Raw genomic sequence first — 26174 nt, 5'->3', positions numbered from 1 at the left:
GGGCGGGCGGATGAGAGCCGTGTGTGTGTGTGTGTGTGTGTAGGCCGTGAGTTCATGCGAGCAGACTGAAGGTCGGGAAGGGGGGGGGGGTGATCGGGGCGGGAACTCCACCCACCCCAGAGGAGTTCCACAGCACAGCAGCTGTCAGAGTAAACACACACACACACACACATATATGCAGCTCTGCCTGGTCCGTAATAGCGGAGAGAAAACAAGTTGATTAAAATATGACGATGTGGCGTTTTCTTGCTTGTCTGAATGAGGACATATAGATCAGCCAAGTTAATCCAATCCTTACTGTATAAATATATATATATATATATATATATATATATATATATATATATTTCTTTATATTTTAAATGTGTTTTTTTAATGTAAAAAAAGAAAAAAAATATTAATTAATAGTCACCAATAGCCTTGTAGGAAGCTCGCCGACATATAGCGTCGTTACGCTACGGGAGTCCCGAGTTCGATTCCTAGCTCGAGGACCTTTTCTAATCCCACCCCTTTCTCTATCTCCCACCTCATTCCTGTTATCTCTACACTGTCCTATCATAATAAAGGCAAAAAATCTTAAAAAATAAATAAATGAAATAAAATGAATAAAAATACTATTATTTATTTAGTATTTTTTGTACATATTATATATGTGTGTACTGATATATATAAACTTCTATTTTGAATGCGATTAATCATGATAAATCATTGCCCAGCACTAATTTACAATAAGAAGAAATTGAGAAAATATGCATATAATAATAATAATAATAATAATAATAACAACAATAATAACAACAATTATTAGCACTATTAAATTGTTTCATTATTTTATCAAAATTATAAAATAATATTTTTTTTATATATTGATATACTATTAATAATAGGAAGAATTAGAAGAAATGTGTGTATTATAAATATTATAATCATTATCATCAATATTTTGGAGTTAATAAATAAAACATAAAAAGGGTAAAAGGATAAATATAAACATTTCAGCAAACCACCAGACACATAAACCATTTTTCCCAATTGAGGATGTCCCGTATGTCCCCAAAGGCAGGTTTCGGAAAAAGTAGTTCACTTTGCAAACTGGGTAAACCCGCACACACTGTATTGTGTAAACAACAACATAATATTTTCATAGGAGTGTGTTTGTCTGCTGTAAACGCTGTGGACTAAAGGTGTGTGTGTTTTGTGTTCGGCAGCATGACGCAGGCTACGTTTGTGTGTGTGCGTGTGCGCGAGATGGCAGCGGGGAGAACGGCGGCTGTGTTATTTAAAGAATGCACAGCGAGTTCACTGGGGAATCATTTTCCTTGACGGAGAGAGAAAGAGACCAGAATTCTGACCCGGCCTTCACTTCTCCCCTCCCCCTCGGTTGCGCCTCTCCGCTGGGAGTCTGCCTTTCAGCGCGAGAGGAGGTCAAAGCAACCGCACTCTAAACACACACGCTATGACCCCCTCCCGTGTCCGTTGAGCCGTCCCAGAGAGCCGCGGTGCTTCCCTAATTGGGATGATTAACATTGTTGTGATTGGAGACACGTATTTAAACGGTTCCTCGCTGAGCCCATGGAGAACGCTTGGGTTGCGAGCCAAAGCAAAGAGCACCGCTAGCCTCGCGTGTGCGCAGACAAAGAAAGGACAGATAAACGAGCGCCTCGACCTTCTGTCATCACACCCACATGTGCCGCAGCTCTTACCTTGTGTTGGTGGGCGGGGCTGAGTTCAGGACACTCCTCATTGGTCGACTGCGCCAGCATCCTGCGCTCCTGTTGGCCGAGGTGCTTGGTCTTGCACTGCCTCTTGCCCTTTGGCTTTTCAGGGTCGCCGTGCCGGCGCAAACGAGACGGGAAGGTGCCGTCGGGGTCTGGAGAGGGCGAGGAGGATCCCAGTGACTTACGGTGCTCTTTTAATCGCTGTCGTTTGTCTGAGAGGTGAGATGGAATCGAGGAGAACTTCCGTAAGGAATCGGTGCAAAAGCCGTCAGAGAAAATGGGAACAGCTAGAAAGAAAGAGAAAGAGAAAGATTGTTATTACGCTCATGCTGACATCTGAAAAGCTGAACATTTTGGGGCTGGTTTTGCATTGATTGTGGTGGTCAATTTTGCAAAATTTAAGAATTTAGTTGAATGCATTAAAATTAGTTAAGAATTTTACAGTGGAATAAAAAAAACTTGAATTCAAGTCAAAAATCAATTGAATTTAGCATAGTTTAACATTTTAGTTTTGTTGTGCCATTTCTGCACTGATTGTGGTGAAAAAGCAAAGTAATTTTGCTAAAATGTAGTAAAATGCATAAAGATTTGCTGTGAATATTACAGTAGAATGTAAAGAATTTTAGCTGAATTCAGCCAAATGAAAGAAAAAATATTAAAAAATTAATATTTAAAAATAATTTCTGCACTGATTGAGGAAAATCTATGCAATTCTGCAAATTATATTAAAATTAGCTGTGAATTTTACAGTAGAATGAAAAGAAATGGAGCTGAATTCAGCTAAATGAAAGAAATGAAATATTTTACAAATAAATATTTTAAAATATTTCTGCACCGATTGTGGAGGAAAATCTATGTAAAAATTCTGTAAAATGTGTTAATATTAGCCGAGAATACTACAGTAGAATTAATAAAACAGCGGAACGAACAAATACAAAAGAAATTACGCTGAATTCAGCTAAATGAAAGAAAAAGACAATATTTAATAAACATTCAAAGAGTGGAAGATATATAAAATACAGTTATTATATTGCAAATTTTACGGTCAAATTTTTTTTTATAGAATCTGCAGCCACAAAATTGCATGTACTAACCAACTTTTTTATCGTAAATTCCGCAATAAATCTCACAGCAAATATAACTGAAAGGAAACAACACGCACAAAAAAAAGCAAGAACACAAATTTGTGATTTACTTCTTGTGCGTTTACTAGAGATTTCATCACGGGCAGCACACATGCATATCAAACCAGACAGAAGCTCTTGTTAGGTAAATCAGACTGACAGCAGTATGAACGGCAGCAGGCTGACCGCCTTATGAGGGACGGACAAAGGACAAAAAAAAGATTTACCAAAACTGATGCATCCTTTCCCTCGTCTGCTTTCTATTTTGCGTCACGTGACCAGAGCTCGAGCAAAAGAGGCAAGCTTAAGCGATAACATCAACCGGCAGAGAAGGACGGAAGAGTAAAGAGGGAAAACATGAAAGGAAGAGCAAGATAAGAGAGGGAAATCAAATGAAAAGGGAAGCAACAGCGAACAGAAAAGGAGAAATGACGGACGGACGTAAAAAGTGGAAGAATAGAGAGAGAAATGCAGCAGCGAGGGAAAGAGACGATGAAAGGGTGAGCGCAAGGCCGAGAGAGGGAGAGAGAGAGAAACCGAGCACGCTCCACATCTGTTCCATTATTCATCATATTCCCCGTTCAGTCGCGCGCACACACACAGCGCCAGCGAGAGCCCCACCGCGCAGAGGAAATCTCTCTCACACGCATGCAAGGAAGAACAGAGGACGCCAAAGACAGAAGACCACATAGCCAACAAAAACACGCACTACCAACTATCAAAACACCAATATATATCAGCCAGACAAAGTATCAAATTATCAAATGTGGGCGATAGCCTGCTAGCAAAAGTTCTCACAGCCTTATTAACAGATACATTTAAAAGCTAAAAACACAAAAAAAACACTGTTTGCTTAAACAGTACACATTCATTATTTCAATTTGTTTGTTAATTTTGGTTTAATTTTTTGTTTAAAGTTTGGTAATTTTTTAGTAAAATAAGAAAAATAATTTGTCAGATCAAGACCAAGTATCAAATTATCAAATTTACAGCCTCAAAAGTTCTTACAGCCTTATTAACAGATCATTTTGGAAGCTAAAAAAAAAAACTTAAAACACAAGGTAAGTGTTTGTTTTAACAGTACATAGTAAAAATTTCAATTTTTTGTTTCAAATTTGGTTGAATTTTGGGTCAAATAATTTGTTTACAAAATCTCAGACCATGTATTAAATTTGGGCCTGATTTTTGCTACCAAAGTTCTCAAAGCGTTATTAACAGATATTTTTAAAAGCCAAAAAATAAATAAATAAATAAAATAAAACCAAGACATGCATTTTTTTAACAGTATACAGTAGTCAACATTTGAAGTGGATCAAAACCTTTCATCAAAGTTGTCCTAAAACCAAAACAATACCCGTTTTTGTCTTAGGACAACTTTGATTAACTTTTTGGATCCACTTCGAATGTTGACTACTGTATATTCAAAATTTCCATTTGTCTGTTACATTGTTTCAAATCTGGTAAAATTTTTACATTTTTGTTACATTTTCAGTAAAATAAGAAAAATGTACAATAAATATCAGCCAGGCCAGTATCAAATTTGGGCAATAATCAGATTTTTGCTAAAAACACACACAAAAAAAGGTTCCAACAGCCTTATTAACAGATACATTTAAAAACTAAAATAACAAAAAACTATTCTATTTGTTTGTTACATTGTTTTAAATTTGGTAGAGTTTTTGGTAATTTTTTTGTACGTTTTTAGCGAAATAAGAAAAATAATTTGCATTATTCCAAGTATTGTTTACCTTCTAGTGAATTTGAGTGAACACTGCATACATTTTTACATTCCCTTTAATTCACTATCAATTGTGTATTTTCACATCGTTGGTGAACTGAATAAATAGTGTAAAATAAACATTAGAAATTGTGTACCACAAAAAAAAACAATACTTCTCATTTACAACCACTAAAATATAGTGCACATTTCATTAACTGGAGAGAAAAAAAAAAAAAAAAAAAAAAAAAAAAATACTACCAATATTCACAAACATGCACAAATTTACACAAGCAGCAAATTTATCATAAAATTATAACCTGACCACAGAATTAGATTCACCACACGTCAGCATTTTCCACAGTGATTCAGTTTGGCAGAGATGAAACTGGTGAATCTAATAGATCGGCCCAAGACAAAATCACCTTACAGAACCTTTCAACACGCAGACCACCAACTGTGCAACGGTGTGTGTGCGCGTGTGTTTGCGCACAAGAACCCATCCTCATGGGCAAACTGTTCCAGCCTGCGTAAAGTGCTCCTCTCCTTCAACAGGCTAATTAAAGTCCTACCCCGAGAACCCTTGAGACCGGATTCACCGCACCTACCCCACACGCACACACATACACGCAGAAGTGTGCGTGCTCTGCAACCTAAGTGAATCACTCAATTAGCAAAAGGGGAGCAAAGACCTTAATGCCTTTAAAAATCAACAGATGTGTGTGTGCTAAAAAACGCGCACACACACACCCTGGGGCTTACAACGGAGAGTCGTGCATCACTGGCATGCGTGTCTGGTCTCTCACACCTCGTCATAGACAACACAAATTAGCCTGCGTGTGCTTACGAATTCCCTCGGCTGAAGAGCGAGAGTGTGTGTGTGCGCGGTGGGAGACGGATTTTGACAGGGACATCTGGGGGATATTAGCCTCCCATTAGCACGCAACTGGGCACACGTGCACACACACACACACACACACACACACTAATGCATTAACTAGCAAACCATCTCTCAGCTTGAGTAAAACCAAGATGCATATGTATAGGACATAATACTCACACGCACAGAGTGAGGGATAGAACGAGATAAAGAGTCTCGTCTCTCGTCTTGCTGCTCTCTAATCCTCCTGACAGAACGCCAGCACAATATCCAGCAGCCAAGATACTGACGGGCAGCCTCGCACACACACGCACGTTGTTATTTGCACAGTTGTGGAATCTCATGGCTCATTACTCTGCGGCATGCGCTTTCTCGGCGATGCTTTTATACCAACAAGGAAGCGAGCGCCTGAGAGTGTGCGTGCGAGCGCTTGCGAGCGCGACTTGTCAATCAACAAGAATCATTATTGCTATCCCAAAGCCGCAGACACGGGGCGACGTGCTCTGCTTTCCTCTAATCTGCCTCTCCCTACTGCCTCGCTCTCGTCTTTCACCTCAGTTCCCCCCTCAGTGCTCCGTATCCTCTTTTCATCTCCTTCAGTCCTTCTCTTCCACCCTTTCCCTTTGCTTTCTAACAGCCATTTGTTTCCTTTCTCTTTGTGTCTCATTTGTTCATGCTGCTTGTGTCTCTCCGCTCAGTTCTCTCCTTCTGGGTCCTTCTCTGACCTGCATAACTAAATGAGACTTAGTCTTAGCTTAGAGCACCATTTACAGGCCGAATGAAAATAGTAGGGCGTTGTATGTAAAATAGAGAATGTAATGTGAATTGGCGTCGCTTGTATGGTATATGAAGATATCGTACGCAAGACATATATGTGTATGTATAAACATATATGTGTAGGGTATAAACTGTAGTATATACTTATTAAGTAGGGTGTGGTGTATATCATGTAAAGTGTAGTAGGTAAGCCGTATGTAGTTTGTAGTTTGAAGGATACAGATTGTCAAACTAGTGTATAGAGTTGGGGACAGTATGTAGTTTGTAGGAAACCTGGTGTAAAAGGTAGTGTGCACAGTGTAGACTGTAGTATATAGGGTGTAGGATGTAGTGTGTGGTATCGGCACTCTTTACCTGAACCTTTGTGATTAAACAGGCAAATGAGGACACTGTTTAGTCACGCAAATAAAACAAGATAACAGACGACAAAACCCAATTTACACTATTGTCCCATGCCATCTTAAGTCCAAGGTCTCGTTGACACAAATATCCTCTAAAGATTTTCAAACAGGCTTTTGTGGTCTCCCCAGAATGCTCTGCTCTATACTTACAACCCTGCATTTAAATGAGAATGGAAATGCAAAGACATACCTGTGTCAGACTCTGTGTATTCCAGCTGGTCCTTAGTCCAGCCTTTTTCCACTTCGGCTTTCCTCTTCACCCCCTTCTCTTCAAATCCATTTGCTTTGACCTTTCGATCCACAGCAGGGACACCGTGGGCGATTCTCGGGACCTCTGAGGGGCAAGGGTCAAGCTTTTCCCTCCTGGTGGTTTGGAGTGGTGGAAGAGTGGCTTTGGGTGTGGGAGACAAACCAATGTTGGGAGCTCCGAATTGCGTCCTGTCATGGTTGAGCTGTCCCTGTCTATCCCACAGTTCCTGAAGATTATGAAGGTGGCGGGGTTTACTGAGCCGAAGACCCGTCAACTCGATACACACCTTCAGATTCTTCACCTCCTGCTCGGAGGGCTGGGGCCACACGTCTGTGGAAAGAGATAGAAGCAATCCGTTTAGACCTTGTATTAACATTCAGCTAGGTTGATCCGATCTTAAGTGGTCAGATGGGACGAATTGCTGCGTACACCTGGATTTACTATGCATCTGAAATGGGATTTGCACAAGGGCAGGTTCGGATTTTGTGATGAAATACATTGCAAATTTATTTGGAAGATACTGGGTACTGCATCCCAACAATGTCCCAGAAAGCCTTGCAAATGTCTTGCAATTTTATGCATCGGATGAATTTGAAAACCCTTGTTGTCAGCGACCATTGCCTCCTAGGCAACATGCCGATATAGCGCCGTTGCACTTTGGGTGTCCCGAGTTCGAGTCCCAGTTTGCGGACCTTTCCCGATCCCACCCCCTCTCCTCTTATTCCCCACTTCGCTTGCTGAATGCTGTCCTTAAAAAAAAAATGGTTCTGGCATAATAAGTATTTGCATTTAGGATGCATTAGGCTGTGCACTACAAATGCTCTGTAGCTACTGACATCTCTGACCACCAGAAGTTGTTCATTCGATCACGATGCATCCCCAGAATTGGATCATAATGCATCTCCAAAATCCATTTACAGCTGAATTTAACAATGTCCACTTGTGTCAGTTCCAAGTATAAACAGTGTTGCACACTTAGAGCAGGAATTGTTTTCCAATTGTTAACAGAGTTTTTTCCTTATGGAGCACAAACACCCACCAGTTTGATAGCTTTTAAATGAAAGTACAGAGCTCAACAGACACCCACATTTTGCTGACAAAAACAAGCTTTCTGGGACACGTTTAAGCGATGCGAGTTTATACAAAGGTTGTTTTGATGTCTGAAAACGCCCTTTAGACTGAGCACAAAGAGAGAGTAGGGCAGAGAACGCCCGGCAGTTGTGTTTATTTGGACCATGTGATGGCAATAAACACAAATCAAGATGAATCGAAAAGGCCAGCGAAAGGATCAAAGCCGGAGCAAGCAGAGGAAAAGGGAAAAGAGCAGCGAGAGAGTGAGACGTGTCAGATAGGGATACAGGAGGTCGGTGATAAGATGAAAGACAGAGCAGGCCCATCCACTACTTGCTGTTGGCAAAGGTGGCGGAAAGAACGGGATGAAAAGACGGAAAAAGAGGACAGACATTGAAGGACACCGGAAAGACAGACAGCCCAGATGTCTACCTGAAATCAGTCTCGCTCTCTTCGCCACGATGCCATTATCGTCCTCTCCTCTCGTCCGTCTCTCTCCGTTTCTCTCTTCCGCGGTGTGCATGCAATCAGGGTGGCCTTGGCTCTGTTCCAAATCCAATGCACGTTTCCTGCCCGTCGCCGTGCCAACAGTCCCCTCCTCCTCTCCTTTCACGTCCCTCGCTCTCTTCTCCTCCACTCGGCGGGGCTGCGGGACATCGGCTGGTGGGCCGCACCGCTGGAGCACGGGAACTCTGTTGTTTGCACATGTTGGTGTCACACCTGTGTAGACGAACAAACACAAATGCGTTAGTCAGATACATTGCGTCACTGGCTTCAAGTTCAAAAGGAGCGCGACAAACTAGTAGAGGCCGAGACTAGAGGCCGTAGACAGAGAGAGAAAGATAAAAAGGAAAAGACTACAGAAAAACAACCCCGTACCCCCACCCTGGACACTTGTGTGTATGTGCTAACTACACCACACCCATCCCACACGGAGAGCTAGACGGCAAACAGGGACGCACTTGCTCGCTCTCTCTGCAAGCTTAAATTAGCCCGAAACATCCGTGCCAAGAGCGCAAGCAGCAACCCAGCTCAAGTCTCCTCTCCCTCCCCCTTCCTCTCTCTCCTCGCGCTCTCCTCCCCCTCTCCTGCTTTCTCCCGTTCTGTGTGTGGCAGTGAAAAGCGCTCCTTGAGAATGTCTCCCGGCAGCTAAGAGCAGCCGCACAGATCAAAGACAGGCGCTAGGGGCTCACGCTCCATACCGCCCGCTTCTCTCTTTCACACACACACACACACACACACACTGCACCATATATAGCGTCACATGCACGTCTTTAAAAAACATGCGCGCACAAATTATGCAGCCTTATAAGTCACACATATTTACAAAAATACACATTCCACAAAAATTAATAAACAGTGCGTAATCATACATACAAAATGACTTGATTAGCGCGATCTCGATGTAGAACAGAACCACCTTTATACTGGCCTGGGTAAGAATGCAGCCCACCCTGCCTCAGGCTCACAGAGACAAGCACAAAGCATGTGACTAACGCCACATGCATCCCATAATTCATGGCAATGTGTGCGCCATAGCAACTCTGAACCAAAACAGATCACCATGGTAACATCATTCGCGTCACCCAGAGAGAGTTAATGTGGCCATTCTGAGAGAGCGAGACGGAGATTGTTGAAGGACAGACGGGGCATAAAAATCAAGGGAGGAGCGAAGGACATGAAACATCCAGAAAGGACGCACAAAGTCAAATAATCAATTTTGTTTCTTAAATCTGTATTCGACATATGTGATAAACTTAAATCTCTACAATCAAAACTACAGCAGAAGGTTTTTTGTAACATTTTCACCCTCAAAGCTTCACAGGAACTGCCGGTCTGCTGAGCACACTCTGTTTATGTAATCCAGAGCGCTGTTAATTGTCCGTGTGGCTGACACACATGCGAGCGTTCACGCGCACACACACACATTCTGACCCACATGCACAGGAAACGCCTCGCCTCTGTGAAAGCCACCAGGGAGAGCGAGGTCACATAGCAGCAAAGTGTTGATTTGGAAATCTGATGGCATTAGGCCATTACCAAAGCTCAAGTGGAAAAAACAAGAGCCAAAACAGCAGAGAGAGAGAGCGAGACGAAGAGAGAGAGAGAGAGAGAGAGAGAGAGCGAGCGAGAGTCAGAGCATGTGCATGTTTATGTGAGCGCTTCCTGTTTGAGGGTGGCGGTGGCGGAAGCCATGTTTACCACGTCGTTTCCGCTGGTTTAACGCTGTTGCATGGAGCGCCACAGCACAGGGACCGTCCCTAGTGACAAGGGAAGGAAATGCGAGGGGATTGAGGGGGGGGGGGGGCAAAGAACGAGCAAGCGCCTGTGAATCTGGGATGGTTACAGAAGATCGCAGGACAAAGGAAAGCGGATGAGTGAAAAAAGGCAGGCGAAAGTTAGAGACAGTGCATTCGACAGGCGTTTCACCAAAGAACAAAGAAAGCCAGAAATGAGAAAGAAAAATAAAAGGGAGCGCAGGAGCGCGAGAGGGATTGCGCTCAAGTGTGTGCGAGCATCTTACCGTTGTGCTGCTCGGTGTGATCAGAGAGGGCCGAAAGGGCTGCGGAGGGCCTGGAGCTTGGCTGGCTTCGTTCCCAGTCTCCCGCTCCACGCTGGCTCTCTGCCAGCTCCCTCTCTATCTCCCGCTCTCTCCCCAGTCCAGGCGCTGCAGACGACACACACCCCTCCTTTTCCTTCAGCTCCAGCTCCGAGAAACGCATCATCGCACGCTACACAGACACACACACACACACAGCACAATCGTGAAACCAGATCCAGTGTTACGAGCACCAGCTGTAAAGCCTGTCTCTCGTGTGCTCCAGTACAACAAAAATAGAGGGGAAAAAACAGAATAAAACTTGCATAAAATAAATCTGCAGTGAGAGTAGAACAGTAGCTAAAGCGCATTAGAGTAAATGCAGCAAAGGCATATCAATAACTTAGAACAAAAGCTAACTGATATAGGTGAAATCAGGGGATACTTTTTATTCATATTTGACCATGCAATTTTCAGGGCCCCTCAGAAAGGGGAAAAGGAAAGAAAAACTAACTTCACAACCGCCTGTGGGCGCAAAACCAAGTGTTACTCATTTCAACTGATTAGTAATTTAAAAATAAAATGAACTGACCTCCCAAAACGCAGCTGGTTGACTTAAATTACTGTCCTCTTGTGATAATCCTTCCATCTAAGCAATCAGAATGGGGCTCAATATCTTTTTCAATGATTTAAATTGAATATTTACACAAATTTAACACATCTGCAAACAAACATTAACTTACCCTCATACACAAATTCATGATATTTTTTGAGGATGCTAAGACTGTTCAAATGAAACTTCAATGTAAGATATGTGGTAATGCGTAGAACATACTGGCTTACTTAAAAGGACTTTCCAAATTGTGTGGGCTATCTGAAATTAGGGCATTGTCTTCCATCAGCCTCTCTCTTCGCTGCGCGACTATGTGTGTGTGTGTGTGCTAATGACTCTGCCAGTCGGAGAGCGCTCTGCTCGCTGCTGCTGGTAAGAACTCTAATCTTCCCCATCAGGAAAGAATGGGCCGGATTTCACTTAAGCTGGGAGGGCTGCCACCACGCACATGGCTAGTGGGGGCCTAGGGGTATGCGTGTGTTTGTGTGCGTGTGTAAAGCGAGGAATGGAGTGCAAGATGGAAGCGTGTAGAAAAGGGTACGCGATTATGTTTGGGTATGCCCCACTCCCACGCACACACACACACCGGTCTCCAGGGCTCACCTGCAGGTTAACAGTTGCCTGCAGCATTATGTGCTAGCAAGGCCACGGCATGCACACACACACACACACACACACACACACACACACAAACACACACACAAACACTCAGCAGCTGAGCTTCTGCACGACTGGGCAAAGCAGCCACAGACGGCACTTTGTGTTAACCCTTTCAGCCGTTGACTGAACCACACACTCAGGCATTTGTGTTCTTGTTCACACACCCAAGTTCTCTCACGCTAACTGTAGAACTGCTGCCATTAAAGCCTGTTTGACAGATTCACAGCAGGGGCCCCTAAAACTGCTAGAAAGAGAGAGCAGGAGAGGGAGTGTGGGTTACGGAGATCTGTAATTAGCAAAGCGTTCAATATAGCCTAGTGTGGAAGTTAGATGCGAGTGCCCGTTCAAAGCCGGAACTGAGGTCATTGAGCTATTTTTAAAGAGAAGCTGTAAATCTCAGGATGGCTGGGAACTTTATCTAATTCAGTGACAGCTACTAGTTGACCGGGGAACAGAAAATATGAGGTGTTCTCAAATTATAGCACTCGGACTTGGCCTTAAGGTGTCTGAATGCTTCTCAAACTGAAAGTGTGACAATATGTGACATGCTTCAAAACTGCACAAACTTCCCTATTCATCCCAACCAACATGCAAGAATTGCACAACTCACCTGCAAGGCTCGCTGTTCCCGGCTCAGTTTGCTGGAGTCCGCATACAGCTCAGTGGTGACGCACTTGAAGCGGTCGCCAACATAGCCTGAGGAGTTGGCTATTCTCTTGGCCAAGCTGGATCTCTTGCTTTTAGACAACCCATGTCCTTCCTCCTCATCCTCGTGGGACTCTGCATCTTCTGGTACATCCTTGCCCAGCTCCGCATATTGTCGATTAGCGTGGTGCCTATCGACTTTGAATTCAGCACCATCAGCTCGAGCCCTTTCGCCAGAGGTTCTGGCACAGCGCAGTGTCTGCTCTTCCAACATGTCAGGTAGTGGGCTGTGCTCAGAGGAGCTTTCCTCACTCTGGCTGTGCACGGGAGAGTCAGACTGCTTCTGTGGCCGAGGCGGACTGCATACCTCTGCCCGCCGCTCCGAATCAGTTGGCCAGGATACGGCAGGCTGGCCGGAGCGCAAAATCTGCATGAGCTCTGGCTCTTTCCCTTCAGAATTACTGCCACTCTCATTCCCCATCTCTGTCCCACTGCCGACTGGCTTAGCTGGCTCTTTACATTTGGCATCAACGGCACTATGTTTGTCTGGCTCTGGACTGCCATCTGTGTCATCTTGGACCAGGTCGATGCAGACAATCTCCTCTTTATTCACTGTGTGAGGCTTGCTCTGAGACTTTGAGCCCAAAACTTCTTGCCTTTCTGACTCCCTCTCACATTTGTAGCCTGGGTCTGTGTCAGCAATGCTTTGGCGTTTGTACAGTGCCTCGTCATGATGCCAAGGCTTGTCCAGGGGTCTGTGCCTCAGTTCCAGACGCTCAGTGACTTTGTGGTCCAGGGGCAGGTGGGGAGACATTAGTGGATGGACCATCTCTTGCGAGTCATGGTAGGTCAGATATTCTCCATGACTGGGTGGGATTCCATATGGGATGCCAGGTTTGGGTGGCAAGCGTGCTGAATACAGACTGTTAGTGCCCAGCAGAACTGGATGAGGGTACACTGGCCCTTTTCCTGACAACTGCAAGTGGGAAAGGGAAAGACTCTCGGGTACTGGGTACGAGAGATATCTGCTAGGATATGCTAAGCTGGGAGGAAGATAAGTTTCACCCTGAGGCATGTAGAGATGGCTTGGAGCATGTCCATTCTCTAAATGTGATTGCTGTGACTTGAAGCCAATTTCAGGGGTTTCAGGTTTTTTGAGTGTCTTTGAGGGCTTTGTAGCTGTTGGGGTCTTTTCTGGTGGGGTGGGAACCGACTTTGGCCATTCACCGTTAATCTTGGGAGAAGGCGAGACAGACGATGGCCGAGATGCTGTAGTCACAACAGTCGGGGCAGAACATGGGATTGAGCCATTGTTTTGGTCATCAATTCTGGGACAAGAGGAACTTCTTGACTGTGGCACCACATGTTCAAGATTTTTATTCTTGATGATACTGGAGCCTTTGTTTTGACTAGCCTCAGAGCTGATTGTCTGGGTAGGACTCGGTACCACCCAGGAAGATGGTAAAGTGCTAATTATCTCAGGCCGTTCTGGAGTTTTAGAAGAAGTGCTTACTGTGGAGGATGATGGAGAAAGAGTTTCTTTTAAAAGCTCCCTGTTTGGGGTATGTCCATAACGGGCGGTGGGGGAATAGCCAAGCTTGGCTAAGGCCTCTAATTTTGGGGGGTACCCATTGGTAGGTCCTTCAAAGTCCATGATTTTGGCAGACAGGTCTAAAGGCTTGTCTGCTGGGTCTTTGGTAATAGGCCCCTGTTGAGGTGGTTTCTCAGTAGAGGTCTTAACAGGTGAGCTGCTGCTCTTTCTTTCATTCCCCACACCTCTGTTGGACTCCATGGTTGCCTCTTTGGCTTTAGGCTTCTGGCTAGTAGGCCGAATTGGAGAGCGAAGCTCTTTGGACATGCTGCTGATGTAGACAGGGTGAGCAACTGATGGTGAAGATGATGAGGATGAGGAAGGACTTCTGTACAGAGGCTTTTGGAACTCCATAGTGCTATCCACAAGAGGTGGAGGAGGGGGTGGAGGTGCCGCAGGCGCCTGAGGGGCGCGTGGTGTAGGGCGGGGCGGTTGCATTACAAGGGTAGGACATGAGTCTACTGAGACTATGGAATTGGAGCTGCTGCTAACACCAACGCTGCTACTGTTGCTAACATTACTGCTAGTGCTGCTTGTGTTTTTGCTGGATGGGGTCCGGATGGACTTGCTGTTGCTGGCACTGTTTCCACTGCTGCTGTGCTGCCTATCACTGGCTGACTGGTGGTGGGGCTGGGTCTGCTGATGCATGGTCTGCTGCCCAAATGCTGAGGGCTCATGGTGAATCCTTGGACCAATACTCTGTATCGTTTTGTCCTGGTGGTGCATCATAGGTGACAGTGCAGTAGGGGCAACAGTCGCAGTGGGGATCCTGAGAGGAGGGGCAAGGGGCGAAGATATAGGTGCAGGGGGATAGGGGGGCATGTAAAACAAACGCTCTGTACCAGCTGCACTGCCTCCTGCTCCTGCACATAGAGACTGGTAGGCCAGATGCTGGGGAAGGTAAGGTGGCGGTTGTGACAGGATTGATGCTTTATACATGTTCAAAGCAGTGTATTTACTGGAGTCTAAGAAGGGGTACATTCCAGCTTCATGGTAGGGGTTCATCCAGGGAACCCGCAGATAGCTACTACCACCATTGAGACTCAGCTCGGGGGGCTTATCTCCTGGTACGACCCGTCTGTCCAACCCTAAAGCGTCTGCGCCAGTCCCAGGCACAATCAGCGACTTCTGAATCCCAGGTGGGGAACTTTTATAAAGTCCAACGTAACTGTTTGCGGTCTTTCTGCTGTCGAGAGACACATCTGGTTTGTAAAGCAAGTCAGGGATCCTGTCACCAACATAGCCCTTTTCTGTTGGCAAGGTCCGGATTCCTGGTGGATAAACCATCCCTCCGTGAACGTGGAGGCTCTCCCGCATCAGGCTGGCCCGATCGATGCCAAGTGCACTGAGAGGGTTCATTCTGCAGGTTGTACTCGCATCCACCTGGGACAAAAGAGCAGAAAGTGGTAAGGGTGGGGGGAGAGGGAGTGCAGGAGACAACAAACAAAGAGCAATAAGATTCAGACAACAGACAGACAGGTGAACAAAAGGCCAATACAGATTAACATCAGGTTCAATCCATCCAATCTTTATCACCTTTCACTAAATGAGAGGGCAGATTTATAACTGAAATAAGAGACTGCAAGTGATAAGATCCTCAAAAATGAATCACAGCACATTACAAGTGGTCATTTTATATAAACATCAGACTTTCTTATTAAAAGGTCAGGGAAAAGCATCTCGCTTTCTAATCACAAACTGATTTATACACAGTAATCTGACGATTTCCCCAACACCTTAAGGAAGCTAATAGGAAATTACAAGGACGTCACAACACATTGCACTAGTCAAGGTCAGAACAGGCGAATGCAGAAAACATTTTTAAATGTCAGCTGCAGCGAGGTTATAGTACAGGAAACGCAGCAGCTTTGATGTATGCGTTCTGGGCAGCCTGGCAGACAGCGCAGATCGCTCTTCCCATCATACGTGAGAGCGACCTGGGAGTCAAATTATGCCAGTCCTGGCTTGTGCATTGAGAGAGTGCATCTGTTAACAATGGAAAATTCTAATGCAAGAAAACAGGTGATTACGCTCTTTGCAAGCATGACAGGTTGATATATTTCAATGTGGGAAGGGATAGTTTTCTGTTTACATGCATGTGTATGTATTAACTGAAATGCTTACCATGCTTTGAATGAGAACTCTATTTCTCTGTTAGTTCTCAACAGATTCCCTGGTCTTCACCATCCCATAAGGACAATTTTCTGTTGGAGAGAAATAAACGAAGATCTTATACATCCTGCAGCTCTTAAAGCAGAATATTTACCACGTTCTATTACTTATTCATATAGCGTTTTCAGTTCAGGGTAAACACAATGAAAATGAACCTTGATCACGGAGCGAAGAAATTGGCATACTCCCGCTTACACAAGCAGAGTGAGGGAAAATGAGAAACGACCTCTTCATGAGGCCTTGGCCTGCTTTTCCACCTCCACATGCCTTCCTCTCGACGAACGGTCACCAGGCCACGTGGCTTGTTATCTCAGAGCAAGTGCTCTGATAAGGAATCCCTCTGCGCTCTGTACTCATACAGAGCAACGCAAAGAGGGGAGTGAGTGGAAGGGGGGGAATCATCATTACAACGAAGAAAGCAGCAATCAAAAACCGCCCCCTCCCCCCGAAATACTGCCGCCCAGCCCCGCGGCTTGGCAAGACATTACAGCGGAGCTTTGTTGAGTAGGCGAGCTGCGCCTCTCTGTTATTGATGGCTCTACAGACCCCAGATTTCAATAACGCAGACCCAGAGCTTATCTAGAGACATGGCCACAGTCGCTGCTATTGAAGGAGTGAGACAGTTTGCCCTCTGTCATCAATCAAACCAACCTACACACATACACGCACAGATGTGCATTCATCACTTCCATAGCAACCTGTGTTGCACCAAAGCTTAAAAGCATAAGCAGAATGCATTAATACAATTACAATCTATCACTAAAAGCAGTTGCGTTTATGCAAAACAGCGAAAGATCCATCCCTATTCAGCCTAAGCACATGCAAGCGAGTAACCCTCCTGCATTTACACGCGAAGTTGAGTTATTGTTCTATAACTACACCAGCATTAAGCCGCCATTAAACTTAATAAACGTAAATTCTGCCCCTGTTCCCGGAGCGTGTGCCTCCCTTCCCCCATCCTCCCCTGCTCGCAAAGACTAATCCGACCCTGCCGTGGGGAGCGCAGCAGAAACCCACTCGCCTCGGCCATTCAGTCACGTTCTCTGCGCTCTCATTTTCCGTCCCCTCTGTGACCCGCTCTTTCATTGCGCCAGCGGGGGCGAGGACATTATGCATTTGAGGGGCGCTTCGGTAAGAGGGGTACTCACCCCCCACGGAGGAAAGAAACCTCCGCTCTCAAAGACATCAATCACAAGCCAAGCTCGCCGGGCGCTTTGTCTGGCATTTAATGCAGGTGAGCCAACACTGAATCGAGCCGCATGGGCTGTTTTAACTTTGTTTCTAATCACCTTGGCTTTCAAACTAAACAAAAGACTATACAAAGGTTAAACTTTGCTACGTATTTTACGTTCTTTAGCCCTGCCATTTTTAAACAGAACGGAATTGGTTTGTAGTTCCTGTCATCTGACGCCAAGCGGCCCAAGGAAAAAGATGCTATAATTTTGCAGCGCATAATGTTCGGCTCACTTCGAAGCTAATTGACCGTGCAGGTAATGCGCAAAATTATAAAGCAAATAAAAGTACCTATATACATAATTTAAATTATGATATATAGCCGATATAAAAACAAGAATGAAATACTAAAAAAAAAAAAAAAAAAGTTTGAAATATGCACATTAACAAAGAAAGATTTTTTTTATGTATTTGCCATTTGACAGGGCTATACAAGAATAAAAAGGAGGATAAAAAGAGTAAAACGAATTATTTTAAAATTCCGTTTGCGTGACAGTATGCCACGGATAAGCCAAAGGCAATACCAAGCGTGAAAGCCATTGCATCAGGTCGGTGTTGTTGACAGAAGAACACGAGATGATGTTATAAAGTGTGCTGAGCATGAAAGAGAGTGTTAAATGTTTAGCTCCCGAGGTGTGAGTTTTTGCAGTAAGGGCTCAAGTGTAGAGAAAGGAGGGCCGCTGAGATCTCCACCTAGGAGCCCCAGAGGCCCCGCCATCAGCTTTCCAGCTGTGGCAGATCGCCAAGTCTATCGTCCGCCGCGCCGACACTCTCTACCGCTCTTAAAGTGGCAGTAAAATGTTTTATAATATCCGTAAGCGGCAGATAAAAACAAAGCCGAATGAAGGGTTGAAATACAAGGACAAAGACAAGCGAAATGTAGGCCTATACTAAAATGTTTCGCATGCCTCTGTGAAAAGAAGGTATGTGATGCAGCCCTTATGCGAATGAAATATTTTCATTAAAGCGCGCCGTTTCAAAGAGAACTGCTTTGCTGTGAAAGGCATGAGCTTATCTTTATTACCTCAAGCCCAAAGCGTCCAATGTCTAACTGAAAATGAACGTGTCACACTCCAAGGTGCTCCGGGTGAAATATCGGTCCACATCACTGACACTCGTACATAAATTAACCTAGATTAGCACATATTAGCAAAGGCGAAGGACAGACTAGTAAGTGAACCATTTTTGACACTTTCTGTGGTGATTTTGGGGCGACAAGCAAAAATATATTATTTTCCTTTTAAAACTACTCTAAACTGTGAGCGAAAAAGCACTTTCTGAAAATATTTTTCTGAATTCTGAAATATTTTTACTATTTAAAATAAATGCTTTCTATTTGAATACATTTTAAAATGCAATTTATTCCTGTGACGAAAGCTACATTTTCAGCATCCAGTCTTCAGTGTCACATGATCCTTCAGAAATCATTTATATATGCTGATTTGCTGTTCAAGAAACATTTATTATTATTATCAATATTTAAAACTGTTGAGTACATTTTTTCAGGATTCTTTGATGAATAGAAAGATCCAAAGATCAGCATTTATCTGAAATAAAAAGCTTTTGTAACATACCATTTAAGAGCTAGGAGTCAGCATTATCTTTTTATAGAAATTAATAGTTTTATTTATAGAATTTAATAAAATGTTTTATTAGAATATTTTATCATATGACTGTAATAGTGATGGTAAAAAAATCTGCTTTGAAATCACAGGAACGAAAGACGTTAAAATATTTAAAATATTATTTTAAATAGTAAAAATATTTCAAAATTTTACTGTTGTTGCTTTACTTCGGATCAAATAATTGCAGGCCTGGTGAGCAGAAAATAGTTCTTGAAAAAAAAGTAGTGTAGAATCGTCTTATATAAACATAATATTTTCACACTTTAAACACTAAAAAACAGCTTGACTAAATACTACGAATTTCACACATAAAATATTGATATACTGACTGGGTGATGGTTAGCCTAATTTTATTTCACTAAGTTTAAAACTGAAAGTCTAGGTCTGGAACAAATATTTATTTCATAGAAAGTATATAAAATCATTGATTGAGTTTCTAGGACAGTATTAACGTGACCTTCATATAACAAAATGAAATAAAAAAAATAATAGGCTACCAATAAAAAAAACAGCCCTATGGGACATAAAACTTTTTTTCGAGAAAAAATCTTTAGAAATCAATAGTTTAAATAAAACGACTAAAAAAGTTATATCTGTATATTTTAGTCAGCGGTTAGTCAACACGCATGTTTTGCATCCCTATACGACACTAGACAAAAACATTTAATTTTTTCTATGTGCTCCTGCATTGGCTGGTCCATTATGGAAAAAAGGCAAAGAAAAAAAAAAAACATTCCGCGGGCAGGGCGCGGATATTTAAGACGCAACGTGTACAAAAGTGATTATTTGCCTGCAGACATTCAGCTGCGAGAAGCGATACGAATTGCTGCGAGCCCCACGCGCTGGCAGCGCACACATTCCGCGTGCGGCCCCCGCAGCCATTCCTTTCTCTCTCTCACCTCCCCGTCTGCCTCGTGCGCTCTGCGCTGCTTTGAAATGGTGGGTTGCGTGCGTGCACTCCAGAGACTACAGCGCTGGCTCTCTCTAACCCTCTCTCTCTCTGCCTTTTCTCTTCTTGCTTGCGAACACAAATCGATACGAATTGGGTTCTCTGAGCCTTGCAGCTCTAGGGTTGAGACCCGAGAACCGTTATTTGGAACTGGCTCCGTTTTTAAACCCAATTGATTCCATTAAGGAATCTTGAACTTGCATCCTTCCTCCGATGCTGATCGAGTTTATTGCGTTCATATTCAGCGGTACCAGAACATCGCTTCTGAACTTGAAGCGCAAAAATTCAGCGGTTATCCATCTATCAACACGGGAGTAAGCTGTTTTCTGTGAATGTGCGAGACTTCCGGTAGGGAAATAACATCAAGAATAACAAAGTGCAGTAACTGTTTGCTACAAACCAGTGCGTTTATAATTAAGACAATACATTCAAATAATATGGTAAGATATTTTACAATATCAAGCAGCAAAACAAGCTGTTTTGTACAGCTAAAAATGCCTGGAAGCTGATGACACCGGAAGCCAGACACATTAAATATAAAAATGTCCGCGCCCGCTCTTATGGAACAAATAAGGTGGATAGTAGGCTACATATCATGACTATTTCCACAACCTGTTCTCCGAATGAATTACTCTTATGAGCCGGACCTTTCAGTGAATCAGATGCAGTAATGATTCAGATGGGCTGAACTAATCGGATTCAGTTACAATTAGTCATATTCCAACTTAAACTGGAACCAAGAAATGTTCTTCAAGAGGCTCAATGTGTAAATAAGAACCTTAAGTCTTAAAATAATTGTTCCTTAAGTGTTAAGGAGGCAAAACGGGTACATCTCTTAAGATTTCCGTACCCTATTTAATTCCAGACACCCCAACCTAGGCCGTTTTTAGCTCCCGCACAAGATAATGAACAAATATGGTATTAGATTATATACCTCGTTCCATTTTACTCATTATTATAGGCTGTATCTTGCTATCAGACGTGTTAGGTGACACATTTTGTTCTGCTGTCATTAAAAGAGACCATATGTGAATGCAGATAAAATATTTAAACGTCTAATATGGAGAGCTAAATGTGTGGATGAGGCCACAAAGGATTTCATGTATCTTTTATCATTTCTAAAGCATGTTGTGTGGCTCTGTTTTAATTTGGAGCGGTTTTATCATGTTTCTTTCTTATAATGACTTTGCAGCTCATTGCGTGCTGTTAATCCTTTAACTATACCATTCTCCACTATAATAAGGACAGACAATGACTTGTTTATTAAAGCACCAAAGTTACCTAGTTTACTAAAGGACTGTGAGAGAAAAAAAACATTGTTTTTGTTGGAAGTTGCGGTTCTCCTTTTCGGTTCTAACTTGAATCTAAAGTGACTATATGGCATTTTCAAACTATATCTTTATAATCTATTATCTCAAATACGGTGTATTTTTTAAATAAAAATACCAGGTTTTAACGTCTGAGGAAAAAAAGAAACACAGCGCAAAGAAATGAAAACAATGTATCCATGGGTAGGCGTCGCTCCGGGAGCGCGCAGCGATCCGTGCACGCCGGGGCTCCTGCTGCGGCACAAAAGCTCGTTGAAGCGAAGAGAAGAGCTCTCCCGTTTCAGCGCTCGCCGTCCCGCGGGACCGCTCGGACCGAGAAGAAACTTCAATCAAACCGTGACGTCTCCGGCAGGAGCCAAACTCCGAAACCTGATCCGAGCGCATCTTTCCACCCTCACACGAACTAAAACGCTGGCGAATAAAGCCAAACGGGCTGCCAAGACAAAAGCAAACTCTGGCAATGCGATTTAGTAAAAAAACCAACCCTGTGAGGACGTCTGCTCGCTGACACTTAGGTGTTAAATAGAAAATATTTAATATTTAGCCCAAATGCTTTGCAGATTGTTTTTATAAGATGAGGCTGAATAGATGTGTTTTGACGGGTGAGCAAGTGTCCATTTTTATCGACTGCTCCACATTCGTTTCTAATACTAAAATTCGAATAGCGAAATAATACAGCTGTTGTTGTAAAATACACACGATATGATAAAGCGGCAAAAAGAGATGAAATGGTCCCAAAGTACTTTACCTTTTATTCACATTTTTCATTACACACCTTGAGGCCAAAGCACACTTGAGCATATTATAAACAGAATAAAATATTTCTATAGCGTTAACCAGCAAATGTAGACCGCAGTGGGTAGGCCTCTAATGTCCTGTCATAGGATATCTCCGTAACCTCTGATGCAGCCAAACTCTCTTATGTGGTCTGATTTCTGGCAGATTCATGGCCAACATCAATCACTTAAAATATTCTGTGAACTGTGGCACCGGTTTAACTCAGGCCATGACTTGTCGGTCTAAATTCCACCCGCGGGTATATGTATAGAGCATTACAATACGGGGCAGACATGTCACACTTTCTCTCTTGCAAATCTGACGCTGACATCGGAATATAGGCTGGTCTGTCTCCAGCAGACAGGCTCCGTGGGTGAGGAGACCATGCAGGCGTGAGCTCACACTGAGCTGACGGACTATAAATAAACAAACCCGGAGAGCTGGGGGTCTCGGCAGGGCGAGTCGGGGGAGTGGACGAAATAAACGGTGGAAAACAACCGGTATTCGTGCCAGTTCGTCTACAAACACAGTGTAATCTTTAATGGCATCAACGAAAACAGAGATTAAAAACAAAAATACGTGTGTACTCTAAAAAGTGGGGGTCATTTACGACAAAACTTAACCGCTATACAGAAGCTTCGATTAGGTTGTTGAACAGATTGGAACAAATAATGAGCAGATTGTCAGCTTTTATATATAACATTAAATCAGTCATTAGTTCCACTCTATAAAGTTTGCAATGTTTGATTTGCTACAAAGTATAAAGTCTTAGAACGGTTGAACGGTTCAGTGTGTGTATACAAACTCAGACGAATTAAGGTTTAAATTAGAAGCAAAAAGGCTTTTATGATTACATTTTTTCACAGTAAAGAGCAGCAAAGAACTTTTTACTGTCTAGTTCTTTAGGCCTTCACGAAATAACCCAAAAAGTAAAAGCCTACATTGATGTAAAGAACCTATAAATATAATATCAGGCGGTCTTTTAATCTACAAAGAACCAACGGGCCAACTCAAAAACTTATGCAGCCAATCAGTAACAAGAGCTTTTGAGGAACAACTTAAGAACATATAGCACGCATCAGATTGAAATGCACTTTTAAATCTGACAGTGTGATTGAATCAGGCTTGAAACGCTGGATGCCAAAAATCTGCGGTAGCCGTTTAGGCAAGCCTATGAAAATATGGATGGATCCAGGGCTTTCTTTCCACCACGTTTCATACGGATACGCTCTGACATGTTTGATTAATAGCGTCCACAGCGCTTTAATTATGCAGAATAGTACGTCGCAAGCATTTAGAAACGAGACTCCTGTGAAAAATTAACCTACGGGTTTAACTACAAAAAGCAGGCCAGTAACTAGGGGCCTTAGTTCTCCTCAGCAAGCGTAACTAACAACAAATGTGTCTTCGCTTTAGCGAAACCCTTTATTTAACCGTCTATTTTCTGGTTTTCTAAACACTAATTATTAATTTATAGCTTTTATCAAGAGTGATATAAACAACACTCATTAAGTCAACCTGGGGTTAGGTGTCTTAGTGATAATGGTTCATTGATCAGCCCTTGTGGGATTTAAACCTACAAACTTTTGGATACCATCACTTGGATACAACCCTGAGATTTTCCTACAAAGAAGGCATCAGGGTGCGACAACACAGCACTGTCTGTTATTAGGGAATGGCACGACAGTCTGCGTGACACACTGGGTGAAATATTTGAAGTGGAGAAAAATAGCGTCAATATGGATCTTAATGTCCAAACGGCCGCGCCTGTCGAGGACAAAGAGCTTTCTCAAACTTCAAAGCTCTATAATACATTATACACAGAACTAACAAAGTCTTCACTTAGTAGGAGCTGGCCAAGTCATTTCCTCCCGTCCCGGACACAGTCCGACAGCGAATAACTTTGAGCGCAAGAAGGTCGCCAAGTGTCTCGTCAACATTCGTGTCTATTAACAAAAGGAGATCTCCACAAAGCGGTCGTACTGAGGACTACTTCGCTTCAATGTCTAGCCCAGGCTCCATAGGAAGTCTTTCATTCATTTCATATGAATTCATAAGATTCTTTTTATCTGTAATGTTTCCGTTCAGTTCGCTCACAAAGCTCACTGGAAAAAAAAGAAAAAAGAATGGAGGTGACCTCCAAACGTGTATATATACTTGTTTGGAGGTCACGTCCAGTTCTTGTTTTCTAGGAGCTTTGCAAGGGACCAAAAGGAATCATTTATTGCAATTTCTTATACGGTTGGCAACCGTCATATAAAAGGGCGAGGCTCGCGAAATCAATAGCGTTCGCGGTGTATCCCGATCGGAAAAAGTCCATGCGCCACCGCGAACGCGCGCTGGCGTTATTACTCAACGCGAGAAAATTAACACACGTGAATTTCACAGAAACCAACAGTTCCACAAATCTACGATTTGATTTCGCTATGAATAGACCGTGATGCACAGTGAAAAAGGTCAGCTACTAAAAAGGAAAGTCCCGTAACATGCAAAATGGTTCGTTAGCTCGCTTAGACAGATCTTGGACTGACAGAGACATTTGATTATTTCGATGTATAAAATTAAAGCACTGTCTATTATTCGCACACAAACAACCAACAAGAAATGTCAACAACATCGCCGCGATCCCGAGTCTCCGTCACCAGTCAGCCAGGAGACAATGTGTTGAAAACTTACCAACAAACACAAGTTTTACGCCGAAATGTCAAAACACGAGTCTACAAGTAGGGATTCCTGGTTTAAAGTAGTTTTAGGTATCAAAAAACAAACCCGTCTTTAGCTTTGCCAAAGGTCCGCACGAAACCGATCGGACGCATTTGCCTACACTGGACAATGTAACGGAACAAACACAAGCAGATAAGACGTGGAAAACATCAGTAGTAAAGCTTAAAGTATTCTTACCTGAATGTAGTGATGTTTGTGGTTCATCGAGTCAAACGGAAAGTGGGGTTTCCTCGTTAAATGCACGTTTTTACTCTTTTAGTTTTTAAGATATGCAAAGATTCCCGTTAAAACAAAGAGGATCGGATGCTCCTATTGAACGCTGCATTACTATGTAGCCTATATATAACTCAATCTCAATCTACTAACCCTAGTTTTCTCTTTGTTTTCAAAGCAAGTCCTTCAGAAGTTCAAAGTATCTCCGGACTTGCCGAATACGAATATCCACTCCTGGAAAAGCTGTGAACACGCATAGGAGATCCATATACATCCATGCAGAAGCAGTCGAACGTAATTCCTTTGATTCACAAGAGGAGGACGGCTTCGACACGAATCGCGTGAATGCACAGGTGGCGAAAAATCCCCGGGGCTCTTGTTGAACTGAACTCAGTCTGCTATATGACGCCTCGCAGCGCCATGTTGGGCTCGGGCGAGACAACGAGCGATCGAAAGCCACGCTGCGAGAACGGCGGCAGTGTGTTTGCTCGTGTGTGCACGGGCCGGTCCTCACACGCACATTTACGGACCACTGGCCAACACGAACTTCCCTTTCTCTTTGTAACCTAACGGAGCGATCGCGGTAAAATTTTCCGTCTCTTTGTCCCGGTTCCGATACGCGATATCCCTGGCGCGCTGAATGCTTGCGCGACTGCTGCTTGTGTGTGCGTGTCTCTCCGTAAGCGCGTGCAGCGGGGAATGAAAGCTGAGCGCAAGACGCCTGTCTCTCCCTCCCTCGCTCGCTCGCTCGCTCTCTCTCTCTCTCTCTCTCTCTCTCTCTCTCTCTCTCTTACCCAGAAGGCCAGTCGGGGGAACAACCGCAATTACCATAAACCCAGTAGGCTGCGCTCCCTCTGTACGACTCGATGCGCCCGTGTAGAATACAGCGAGAGGGGGGTGTTTCGCACAGCGTACGGGCTCCGTAAACAAAATTAATCGGCAGTGCCGCTGAGAGGCTTCTGGAAAACCACAAAACGGTATTTTTGGCTTATATTATAAAGAGGGAAGGAGGTGGTAGGTGGATTTATAGGGTGCTTTAAAACTTATAGATGGCTTATATAGATCTAAATGTAACTTTTTTTTAAAAACAGAACAAATTTGTATTTCATATTTTCAAATCCCAACAGAACGCTTTAAACACTTGGAGACCTTTTGAGCACAAAATAA

General features: G+C 43.4%; 1 protein-coding gene across 2 annotated transcripts in view; it reads right to left on the bottom strand.

Moving 5' to 3' along the window:
* Window positions 1-25689, bottom strand: part of bcor (BCL6 corepressor) — a 47585-nt gene extending 21896 nt beyond the window's left edge. Inside the window, exons 1-8 of one of the 2 annotated variants that reach the window (XM_073844062.1) lie at window positions 24972-25689; window positions 16111-16190; window positions 12361-15369; window positions 11070-11126; window positions 10463-10670; window positions 8371-8658; window positions 6808-7197; window positions 1704-2005 (exon numbers count right to left, since the gene is read on the bottom strand). In XM_073844062.1, the coding sequence (XP_073700163.1) occupies window positions 1704-2005; window positions 6808-7197; window positions 8371-8658; window positions 10463-10670; window positions 11070-11126; window positions 12361-15369; window positions 16111-16113 (4257 nt within the window). In that variant the 5' untranslated portion in view covers window positions 16114-16190; window positions 24972-25689. The remainder of the gene's footprint in view (window positions 1-1703; window positions 2006-6807; window positions 7198-8370; window positions 8659-10462; window positions 10671-11069; window positions 11127-12360; window positions 15370-16110; window positions 16191-24971) is intronic. The other variant, XM_073844063.1, reaches the window with a different exon arrangement.
* Window positions 25690-26174: the final 485 nt, after the last annotated feature.

This window comes from Garra rufa, chromosome 7 (assembly GCF_049309525.1).
Source record: "Garra rufa chromosome 7, GarRuf1.0, whole genome shotgun sequence".
Lineage (NCBI taxonomy): Eukaryota > Metazoa > Chordata > Actinopteri > Cypriniformes > Cyprinidae > Garra > Garra rufa.
Note: the sequence above shows the minus strand (reverse complement) of the source record. Positions and strands in the feature narration are given on the sequence as shown.